The 12,514-nt window shown below is 40.3% G+C and overlaps 1 protein-coding gene across 4 annotated transcripts; it reads right to left on the reverse strand.

Moving 5' to 3' along the window:
* Nucleotides 1–8,129: 8,129 nt before the first annotated feature.
* Nucleotides 8,130–11,851, reverse strand: LOC131235467 (NADP-dependent alkenal double bond reductase P2-like). 4 transcript variants are annotated; one of them, XR_009166158.1, is made up of 4 exons: nt 11,699–11,851; nt 10,458–10,540; nt 8,572–9,054; nt 8,130–8,497 (listed from the first exon to the last, which is right to left on the reverse strand). XR_009166158.1 is itself a non-coding variant. In XM_058232651.1 (3 exons), exons 1-3 carry the CDS (start codon nt 11,747–11,749, stop codon nt 8,338–8,340), a joined length of 294 nt encoding a protein of 97 aa, XP_058088634.1. In that variant the 5' UTR covers nt 11,750–11,821; the 3' UTR covers nt 8,130–8,337. The 4 variants fall into 4 exon arrangements, 2 of the variants coding, with proteins under 2 accessions (XP_058088634.1, XP_058088633.1); XR_009166157.1 differs by having other exon boundaries at nt 8,637–9,054; nt 11,699–11,849; XM_058232651.1 differs by lacking the exon at nt 8,572–9,054 and having other exon boundaries at nt 11,699–11,821.
* Between the last annotated feature and the right edge of the window lie 663 nt (nt 11,852–12,514).

The following is a 12,514-nucleotide window of genomic DNA, read 5'->3' on the forward strand; positions in this document are numbered from 1 at the left end:
GCATTGTGTGGTGTGCCCCTGCACCTCTGAAGTGTGTTGATGTCACTAGAATTTATAGGCCCTACTATGATATATATGTGGTATCTACACCGTTCATATATTTCACGAGATCAGTTTAAGCCATGAAAAAAACAAAAACAGATCTAAAATTACCACATCATAAAAAGTAGCGTGGTCAATGCTACCCACCATGATGTTTATTTATCCTTCAACCTGTCCGTAAGGCAGCACAGATATGGACGAAAGGAAAACATAATTATAACCTTCATCTAAAAATTCTACCCAAAACCTCTATGCTGCCTTTGAAGTTTTCAATGGTATGCATTCAATCCCTCCTCTTTTCATCATGCGGTTCGCTTTAGCTTTGAACCAATCTCATTTTTGAGCCCATGTCATGAAATGATCCCGCAAATGGATGGACAATGTGGATATAACACAGATCATGATGGGCCACGAAACCTGGTGACGTCTATGCACCAGTGAGTTCCGTGGTGTGAAGCCCACCGCGCAATCCGCATCCCATCAGTGTGATCACGTGTTTTGTAATGAGTTTGGCAATTTCTCAGCCCTTTTCAGAGCTTGACATTTTTTAAGTGACATAGTTGGAAAATTTCTTAGAATAAAATATTTAAAGTATTTATTATAATCATTACATGATTATAAAAAGAAAAATACTTAATATGTTAGGTTGCTAATAGTTTTTTTATTAATATGGATAAGTGTGGTGCAAAGACAGGCACCGACACTTGATGAGCTCTGAGTTGCACGAGCAGTTCACATATCCATATCGTTCACCATTTTAGAATATGAGACAAACAATTGATAATGTCCCCACACCAGAAATAGGAGCGAGGATAATGATTTTCACTGTTAAAAAATTTATAGGGCCTTTTATAATATTAATTTTTCAATCTGTTACTACGGTCAAAAATATATAAATGAAATGGAAAAGCTAATTTCATAAAGATTCAAAACTTTTGTGAACCTCCAAAAGGATTTTAATGGTAAATGGTTCAATCCCTCACTTTTATATTTATTATTATTATTTTTTTTGTGGTGGTCCATTTGATCTTTAGATAGTTCTTTTACTTTTCAGCCTAAGCTTTAAGACAAGATTACCAAATGGATGGACAGTCGATATAACCCATGCAACACAATGGGATCCACAGAACTTGCTGATGTCAATAAACCGGAGCTGGTGTGTGGTACACCGGTCAATCCGCTTCTGATTGTCACACGCATGCTTTCTTAACTTCTCATACGTCACACCATATTTTAGATTGATCATAAGGGAAAAGTCTCTATGATTGGTGGACAGTGGACATTTGCTGGACGGTTGAAATGAAAACTAATCGCTGGTTCCAATTTAAAGAAAAAATAAAAAATAAAAAATCCATAAATGTGAGATTCTGTTCCAAGCGCTTCAATCGATCAGATTTAGATGTAGACCCACCCATGGTAGGTCATGCAATTTGCATTATTTAAGTACGCATGTAAATTGAATATGTTCAATTAGATTATCAAATAACTCCATCGATGGGAAAGCTGATATTTATTCCACTTGCGGCTACTGTAGTCTTCGAACACGTGTGGGTCCCACGTGCTTCCTTGTCATGGGACTTTTTGTTTCCACACTACAGTTGAAAAGCAATTTTATTTTTTTATTTTTATTATCAGTTTACTTAGCATCTAAGCAAAACATACTACATGATATGCTGCCCACAGCTTTGAAAGGTAGACACGAGTGGGGCCAGATGAAGATTCTAGGGGAGCCGATTAGGTGTTATCCGGGGGCCCACCTTGATAAACTTTTTGTATATCCATGCCGTCCATCCGTTTTCTCATATCAATTTAGAATGGGATCCCAAAACCTAAGTAGATCAAAATATCAGGTGGATCACACCACTGGAAACAATGGAAAATGACAATTAAAAGCTTTTTGTGGCCACAAAAGTTTTGGATCAAGCTTTATCTTTATGTTTTCACTTCATCCATATCTGTTTGACCTTATCAACGGGTTGGATGGAAATGACGCATTGTGTTGGGAATCGCTATGGGCCCTAAGAAGTTTTTAATGGTGGGCGTTCAATCACCACCGTTTCCTGTGGTGTGATCCACCTTAGATATGGATCTGCTTAATTTTTGGGAACACGTACTATAATACTAGGGTGTAAAAAGGGATGGACGGCGTGGATATACAACACATCATTAAGATGGGTCCACTGTAGGGTAACGCCCACTACGCTGTTACCCAGGGCGCGTATTAGGTACTACCCCGCCTGTTCCAGGCTCGGGACAGGTGCCGGCTCCGAGGGCCACTGAGTAGCCACCGTGATATATGATTTTAATCCACACCATCCATGCACTTTTTCATGTAATTTAGATTTTTATCCCAAAAATATAAAATATGTAATGCTCAAATGGACCACAGTGGGGATTAAATTCTACCGTTGAAAATTTTCCATAAGTTTTATATATATATATATATATATATATAGAGAGAGAGAGAGAGAGAGAGAGAGAGAGAGAGAGAGAGAGAGAGAGAGAGAGAGAGAGAGCAGTGGTCTCCAAATAGCACCGCACGAGATTTCGTGCACACTAAGGCATTCACGTAGGCCGTAAGAGACTTCATGCACATCAAGGCCGGCTTACTAACTTGTAGGCTAGGGGTGGGCGGATTGTTGCTCTTACTTGGGTGGTAGACTCCCGGGAGTTTCAACACTCGGTCAAGGGTTCGAGTATCCATCGGTGGTGAAAGCCCACTACGGCGTGAGTGTGTGGGGGGTGTGTGTGTGTGTTAAAAAAAAAAAAGAAAAAAGGCTAGGGGTGGGCCCAACACAATAATTTCGTGAAATCTACTATGACCACAAGGTCTGTGATGAAAATTTAGCCACATAATTCAAAACCCAATTAGACTCATGATTTAGGTGGGCCACAATAAAGGAAAAAGTGAGAGAAGGAAATACTTACCCTTGAATTTTTGAAGGGCCCCACCATGATGCACTCCGACCATTACTTGTCTCATGAATATTCATGCATGGTTATAAAAAAATTAGGCACATATATAATTTATGTGGGCTACAACAAATGAATTAATTTGGATGGTAAGCATCCTCCCACACTATTTCCATTAATGTGCCCTAACTAAATTACAGATCATGCTGATGTTTGATCCCTAATAATAATTTTTTATCACCCACCTCATGGCTAGAGTGGATTTCACATACACATCAAGGTGGGCATCCCCAACACATCCTATTAGCATAAGATGGCAGGACCAGTAGAACGTGGATTCCATTATGCATGTGAATGTCTACCATTAAAAATTGTAAAGGGCCATGCAAGTTTTGGATCAAGCTTATGATTGATTTTTTTCCCCTTCATCTATGTCTTTAAGATCTTACTATCAGGTTGGATGACAAATAAACATCATTGTGGGATCTAGAAAGGTTTCAACAGTGGAAATCAGTATCCCCACCGTTTCCTGTAGTATGATCCACTTGATCTTTGGATATGCTTCAATTTTAAGCTCAACTCCTTAAATTAGATGAAATAATGGATGGATGGCATGGATAGACCACATAGACCAGATACATTCAAGGTGGTCCCAAATGAGTTTACCCAATAAAATAAGAGTATATTGAGTAACTTAGTACGCAATCCAATTTCGCCAATATAGACCTTGTTATTGGTTGTGCAAGCTCGTGGCCTGCACAATGATCCTTGTGTTTTTATCTAAGTCTATCCACTTTGCTAGCTCATTTTATGACATGAGCTCAAAAAATGAGTTAGATCCAATTTAAGGTGGACCATACCACATAAAAAAATGGTGATTAAACGTTGACCATTAAAAACTTCCTAGGGTCCACTATAACATTTATTTGATATCCAACTTGTTGATTATGTCATACAGACTTAGATGAAGGGAAACACAAATATCAGCTTATTCTAAAACTTTTGTAGTCCTTAAAATTCTTTTAATGGTGGGCGTTCAATAACTACATTTTCATGTGGTGTGGTCACATAAATAGTACATACGCATAAATTTTTCATTACCGTGCATGAATTTTAACAAGGCAGATAATGGTTGGAATGAATGTCACAAAGGAATCACAATGGGGTCCACCCTCAACCTACTGTCTAATTAAGCCGGCCTTAGTGCGCACGAAGTCTCACGCGCTACGGTTCGTAGGAGACCACTGCTCTCTCTCTCTCTCTCTCTCTCTCTATATATATATATATATTCACTTCATCAAGGTGTGTATATGACCATATCAACAGGTTGGATGGAAAATAAGTGACACGTGTAGACCCTAAGAAGGTTTCAATGGTGGGCTTCTTACGATCATTACTTCCTGTGGTGTGGTCCACTTGAGTGCTGGATCTGATTTATTTTTGTTCTAATAATCTAAAATGATATTTAAAAATGGATTGAAGGTGTGGATAAAACTAATGCACCACGGTGGCCCCTCGATCGGAAACGGATTGGCTACTCCCCCGCCATGGCCCCACGCTCATGATCAGTGCTCTGTGGGCCCCACCATGATGTATGTTTTTCATCCATTCTGTTCATCCATTTTTACGGATCATTTTATGAGTTTATACTAAAAATTAGAGGGATATAAATCTCAAGTGGACCACACAATAGGAAAACAATAGTGATTGGATATCCATCATTAAAATCCTTCTAAGGCCTACTGTACTGTTTATTTGACATCTAATCTGTTGATTAGGTCATAAGTGCCTAGATGAAGGGGAAAAACAAAGATCAGCTTGATCCAAAACTTTTATGGCCCCAAAAGGCTTTTAATGGTCGACGCTCATTCAACACTGTTTCCTATAATGTGGTTCACTTGAGATTGCGATATACATCATTTTTTCTTCTTATAACATAAAATGATCTAGAAAAATGGATGGACGGAATAGCTGAAAAACGCATATCATGGTACGGCCCACATAGCACCGACCACCAGCCACTGGCTGGTGGCGGGGGAGTAGCCAATCCGTTTCTCCCTCAATCGCCATCGGAGCCTCACCTGTCCCAATCCGCGCCCGTTACCCGGAGACGCGGGTTATATGCCGACAACGTCAGTAGCATTTGGCCACTGAAGTGACGTCACTATGCTATGTGGGCCCACATGATGTATGTGTTGTATCCATACCGTCCATTCATTGATCACTTTATGGCATGAAACAAAGAACGAGGTAGATCTAAAGCTCAAGAGGACCCTACCACATGAAACAGTGGGTGCAGTGACACTCACCGTTGGAACATTTCTAGGCCCCACCATGATGTATTTTTGAGATCCAATCTGTTCGTAAGTTAACATAGTTATAGAGGAAGTGAAAATACAAATATAAGCTTTATAAGAGACTTCTATCACCCCTAAAAAGTTTTAAACGGTGCATGTTACCGTCTCCACTGTTTTTTATGGTGGGTTCCACTTGAGCTTTGGATCTGCTTCTTTAGTTGTCTCGTTCCATGGAATGATCTCTTCAAATAGATGGACACTGTTTATACAACGCATACATTACGGTAGGGCCCACACAACTTAGTGACGTCACTTGAGTACGCAGACATTGTGGTAGGGCCACGCAACATAGTGACGTCTCTTCAGCACCCTAAGTCGGAACGGATTGGCTACTCCCCCTGACACAGGCCAGTGTGGTAGGTGCTATGTGGGCCTCATATGATGTATGTGTTTCATTCATGCCGCCCATTTATTTTTCTAGATCATTTTATGGTATGAGACAAAAAATGGGGTATATCCCGATCTCGAGTGGACTACATTATAGGAAATAGTGTCGAATCAACGTCGACTAGTCAAAACTTTTCGGCGCCATAAAAGTTTCAAATCAAGTTGATCTTTATTTTTTTCCTTCATCTAGGTCTCTATGACCCACTCAACATCTTGGATGACAAATAAACAGTACAGTGGGCCTTAGGATGATTTTAATGGTAGATATCTAATCACTATTGTTTTCCTGTGGTGTGGTCCATTGAGATTTATATTCTTCTAATTTTTGGTCTCATATACTAAAATGATTTAAAAATATAGATGGATGGCATGAATGAAACACATACATCACAGTGGGGTCTGCAGAGCACCGAACAACAGCCACCGTGCCGGTGGCAGGGGTAGTACCCAATCCATTTCCCCTAAAGACTCCCTACTGACATTGTCATTATTTAAATGTAATTGGCGTCCGTTATGAGACGCGGATTTGCTACTGACGGGTTGAGCAGGAGACCCAATGCGGAAATGATGTCACCCAGTTACGTGGGGCTCACCATAATGCATGTTTTGTATCCAGACTGTCCATCCATTGGAGAGATCATATTATGGCATGATCAAATAATGAGTCAGATTCAAAGCTCAAGTGGGCCTCACCAGAAAAAAATAACGGGGAAAGTGACCCCATGGTTAAAAACTTCCAAAGGCCACAAAAGTTTTCGATCAAGCTGATACTCGTGTTTTCCATTTTTTTCATGCCTGCGTTAACACATGAGCATGTTGGATCTCAAATAAACATCACGGTGGACTAGGGAAGATTTCAAGGGTGGATGTCACTCTTCTCACTGTTTTCTATGGTGGGGTTTACTCCAGATTTTGATCTGCCTCATTCTTTGGATCATTGCCTAAAATGATCTCTCCGGATTGATGAACAGTGTGGATACAACACATACATTATGATGGGGTTCAGAGAACTTGGTGGCGTCTTCAACAGCAAGTCCATTACCTACCCGGGTGATACCTAATCGGCTTCTAGATTTTATGGGGATGGGGATTAGCAACTGACACCTTGAGTATCCACATCGGCTACTGAAGTGACGCCACCTAATTTGGTGGATCCCACCATAATTAATGTTTTGTATCCACATTGTCCTTCCATTTTGAGAAATCATTTTAAGACATGAACCAAAGAATGAGTTATATCTAAAGCTCGAGTGTACCTCACTAAAGAAAACATGACGCCCACCATTAAAAAATTTAAGGGCCACAGAAGTTTTCCATCAAGATGATATTTGTGTTTTCCCTTCTTTAATGTCCGTGTGAACTTATGAATAGGTTGGATCGCAAATAAAAATCACAGTGGACGTGAGGAAGGTTTCAACAGTGGGCATCACACTCTTCACTGTTTTTTATGGTGGGGTCCACTCCAGATTTGGATCTGCCTAATTCTTTGGATGATGCCCTGAAATGATCTCTCCAAATGGATGAGAGGTGTGGATACAAAACATATATCATGGTGGGGCCCATAGAACTTGCACTTCATTAGTGAGTCTCCCTATTCACCCTATCAGTAGCTAATCGGCGTCCATTCACGTGGGATTCAACTTGTCAAGGATTTGAATTTCCCAACTAGGACGCCAATTGCCTGTGACAGCCCGTCGGAGGTTTGGCATTATAATGTAGACTACACCAAAATCGTCATTTAGGGCCTCGCAAAAAAAAAGGAACGGTTCAGAACTGTTTTAGGTACCGTTCCAAAGTTTAGAGACAATTTTAGGAATAGTTTTAAACCATTCTAGTGCCAACGGTCAGATTTTAGGAACAAAATTTTAAAAACAGTTTTAAACCCTGATTAATGCTGCCAACGGTTTTAAACCTATTACTAATACAAACAGAAACTAAAGCTGTTTCCACCTTCATTGAAAGGACCAACTCCACGGGCTCAGCCCCATTACTAATACAAACAGAAATTGAAGCTGTTTTCCACCACTGAGAAACAGGACCAGCTCTACTCATCAGGTGGCAAAAACATCAGTGTGGTCCACCTGATGAATGGACCAACCCCGTTATTGGATCTAGGCATACGACCAAGTAATTTCTAATTGAATTTTATGAACAAGGAAAGAATACAGAACCACTTCAGAATCTCATATGAATTTTGAAGTTGTATCCACATTCATTCTTTGAAACAGGACTGCCCTGTCCATGCATCAGGGAGCAACATCATCAAACAGAACATGCTGGGGGCCCACCTGATGAATGGACCACACTCATTATTGGAACAAGCCAATTATTATGAGCAAAGAAAGAATTTCATGAGCAAAGAAAGAATAATTTCTTACACAGCCTTATTTTATTTTATTTTTTTTTTGAAAAAAAAAAAAAAAAAACACGGAACACACTTAAACAGACCATTCATTCCCAACTGAAATTTGAAGCTGTTTCAGCACATTCTTAAACATGTCATAAACACACCACTCCTGAGGAAGAGTCACTAATAGAGAGAGATTATCAGAGAGATGAATCTTCACTCCAAAAAACAAAACTAGTGGTCAGTGGCTGTACATGTTTGGGGGAAACACAACCCAAAACCAGTCAGCAGTCAGGTGGAGGCAGCGTCCTTCGACTCCTTTAAGAATTTCGATGATGGAGGGAGTAAAGCGACAGCTCCACGTAGAGGATTAGAGTACTTCCGGTGGACCGCCTTTAGCTTACTATCTGCTGCAGAAGAATGGAAGTTCACCAAGAGCTTTGTGCAGTCCCTGAGAATAGAGAATAGCATAATTACACAAATGTTAGTGACTACCTGCAAACATGAGTCACAAGTGTGGCCCACCTTGATTAAATGGGACCCATTTTAGAATAGGCAGCTGACTCTGCATTCAGATGACTCGATCCTACCATTGATTTTTAGCCCTTGTGGGGCCCAACTAAATGACTGGACCTCACCCATTTGCATATATCCACAGCCCTATCATGCATTTCTGCTTCCGTCAGCTCCTTCTGGACTTGCAGTCCACAGTTCTTTGCCTCACCAGAACCTGGGGAATTCAAGATTCCCGTAATAGAGGAAGCAGAAGATCTCTGGATTTTTGTTCCTATTGCTCCATTCATCAACTGACACTCGAGACCTGCCAGCATTTCACATGCACGTTCAAAGGATTTCATATATGAATCTGGGCCATGCTTGTCTTAGTCCGAAGATGAAGGTTGGATCCTTTCAAGGAGAGATTTTGCTTCTGAAATTCTTCCTGTCTGCATCAAGCAAATGGCCAGATTGCATTGCTTATTTTTATCTGGTTCTATGCATAGAGCTTTCCTTCGTGCACGAGATACTTAACCATCGTTAGCATTCTTACATCCATTATCTATTAATTCAATTAGATGATAGTGAAAGTTCAGTTTCTTAAATGGTAGATAATTTGAAATTGACAGAGCAATTTGCTCAGCCCCACAACTGTACAGTGAGTGGGAGAAATGCAGAAAATCTCTCCCATCTGATCACAAGAAAGAAAGTGAACTGGGCTTGAAAAGTCCATTCCATGAAGTTACACTTGCATACCATGAATGGTCACAATCATCTGATAGGGGAGATGGAGGATCAAGGCCCATCCCACGGTGGGCTCAACAGATGAACAATTTAGATTACTGAAATGTGGGTGCTTCCTTTGTCATTGCTGAGTCAAATAGAAAAAAAAAAAAGAAAAAAGGCAAAAGAAAAAGAAGAAAGAAGATGTGGTTTCTATGGTTGAGTTTGGAAGTTGCTATATTTGAATTGAGCAGAATAGCCTCAATGTCCAGTGGGTTTTTTTTTTTTTCCAAATATCAACAATAGTAATATTACATTACATACACTAGCAAGGAGGAATTATAGGATTCTCGACCCTTGGCTGTACAAACACTACCATGTGATCTATCCAATGGTCATTCCCACCTTTTGGCTTCTGACCCAGCCACATGGTGGCCCATGAGATCAATGGTCATCAGAAACATGCTGACCATGTGTACGGTCAGCCCCCTGTCCCTGATCAATGGTCAATGAAATTATCCTGGACGATGCAGCTGAGCTGGATTCTCCCCTATCAAGCACAAGTTCGGATGCACATCTTGACAAGATACATCAAGTTGTGCACACCTTCAGGTTTCTCGAGGTTGTATTGAGAGAACATACCGCACACTGCAATATTGGGACCATGGTACTTAATGTTCACTAGTACTGCATCAAGCATTTTGCCGCCCACGCTCTCAAAGTAAATGTCGATGCCCTTGGGAAAATGCCTGACAATAAATTCCAAACATTTGTAAAAACTAGGAAACGGGACACCCATATACCATTTTCTTTGTTTTCAAAATTGAAATTGCCAACCACAGTGCAGAGCTTTGCTAAGCCCACATTCACGTGCAAAGGTCTGGGTAGATGACCTGTCTAAATAATCAAGTTGTCCAATCAACAAGGGGGCATCGCACATGTAGAATGTGAGATTTTGGTAATTCTTTCTAAAGCAACTTCAACATGTGTGGCTTGCCTATTGGGTGGGCCAACTTGATTATGAGGCCACATCATTTACATTGTGTGACCCAGCTGATGTGCAGCTTATATGTCAACACATGGATGGTGTGTTTGTTTAGCTATGTGTAAGGGCTTGTGGACAAATAAACAACGATGTTTTGAAGATAAATCAATGGTGTTTGAGATTCTCATATGCTAACATGAATACTTACCTTTTTAAAGCTACAGTCAAGTTAGGTTCTTCCTTGTAGTTGAAAGCATCATCAAACCCAAACTTACTCTTCAATAGACCAACCTGAACCCACAAAACAAATATTAGCAATTTTTCCCTACTACATAACAATGGTAACAGAAACACCATTTTATAACAGTTTGCATTTTGGGACTACATGTGAACATATTTATATTACTAGGAATTACTTGATCTTCATCCATTGTTCAATAATCTTGACCATTGGTATGTTGGGCCCCAATGCAGATGAACTGTGACCTAGGAACCTCCTCAATAGAACAACCCAACCATTCAAATTGTGGCCTCAACATAATAGTTGAGAAGAGGAATACAACAACACTACACATACAACTAAAATATGACCAGGATTGATGTTATACTTAGTTCACTTCAGTAAGATGCTCTGTTGTAAGCTATTTTGTAGGAAGAACTCCAATTGAATAACACTGAACAAATTGAGGTTCTTACGAATATCAAACTCAAAAAGTAATTCATAGATCAGCAGCTATCTTTAAGAATGTAGGATCACTTTCTATTGCCTTTTCTTTTTTATAATTGAAGGACTAACATTCAAATGATACAGTGTAGATACAATATGCAAAGACTTTGATCCCAAAGAATGCCCTAAATGACACATCTGAACTTCTCTAATGCTTTGATCGAGTCATCCAACCAGCCAAAAATTCATTAAAGAATGACTTCACCAGAAGCAGTTCTGTCTTTACTCCGACCAGTTGTGCTATCAACAACTGTCGACTTCGCCATGTGAGGCTTGGCAAGTTCGATTAGATAGTCACATTCCTCTTTGGACTGCTAAAAAACTAGATTAGTATTTGTTCTTTCAAACCAACGCTACTCAATTTCATCCAATCCCATCACACAAATAAACAACCAACAGCTCAATAAACGTAAATGAAACAATTTCAGATGAAGATGATGCGCGTATAAACAGTCTACACATTAAGAAGCTTGAACACACCAATTACACTCAAAAGCAAAATCATGTAAATATGGCTATCCATCACATTTTACTTATGAATATTCAGGCCTTGAGCAAATGATTGAAGATAAATTCAAACTGTATACACACTGTTTTGTCATGCATTTTCATCCATACGACTCCCAAACTAGTTCGCGTGAGATCCTAAATGCTAATGCATGCCTTTCTAATAGGTAAAAAGAATGTTCCATATGATTTAGATAAAACAAGTAACAACTTACAGCTGGATGCAGCGCCACAATAGAAAAAATGAAAACCAGAGTCAAAGTCATAATGATAAAGGTGTTAAGACCACAATCATGTCTTGAGGGCTTAAACCAGTGGAAGAGCAGCCCCGTGAAGGAAAATGTTGCCACATAACAAACAAGTGAGACAACAAACAACGCCATGATGATGATATTATGAGCGGCGTATGACAACGACGACGACGATATATTTTTCATTACACTTGGGTTCCAATGTATGATGTCGCTTAAAAGGAACAGCCTAACATGACGATGATATTATGAGAAGCATATGACGATGATGAGGATGACAACGACAAGCGGCATATGATGACGATGACAAGAGGTCGTCCTCCATGGCGCTGGGGTGATTCCTCTACAGAGGACTCTAGTAAATCAAACGGATCCGGCACTCAGACATCTAAGCGTCTCCAGGGCCCGAATTACACTAGCGACGATGATCATCTATAGGCCGACCACCCAACACAAGGCGACAAGGATTGGAAGGAGGTCTCTCTCCAGAAAACTTCAACGGAACCATCCTCCGCCAAGAATCGAGTATCCTATCCGACCTTGTTTGTCAAAGGTTTCCCGAAGGGTTAGTACCTGCTTAATATCGAACATGTTTTTGGCCGAGCCGGAGCGGTAATGGACGTAGTAATGCCTCACGACAGGGAAACAGGCATGTACAGAGGCTTTGCCTTGGTTCGAATGTCCTCGGAGGAGGAGTTAGCTAGAGCTGTTGGCATGTTGCATGGTGTCAAGTTCGCCGGATGTCCAATGTTGGTTCAACGTGTGAGATTCAGTCCTGCG

The sequence above is a fragment of the Magnolia sinica genome, chromosome 19, assembly GCF_029962835.1.
Source record: "Magnolia sinica isolate HGM2019 chromosome 19, MsV1, whole genome shotgun sequence".
Taxonomy (NCBI): domain Eukaryota; kingdom Viridiplantae; phylum Streptophyta; class Magnoliopsida; order Magnoliales; family Magnoliaceae; genus Magnolia; species Magnolia sinica.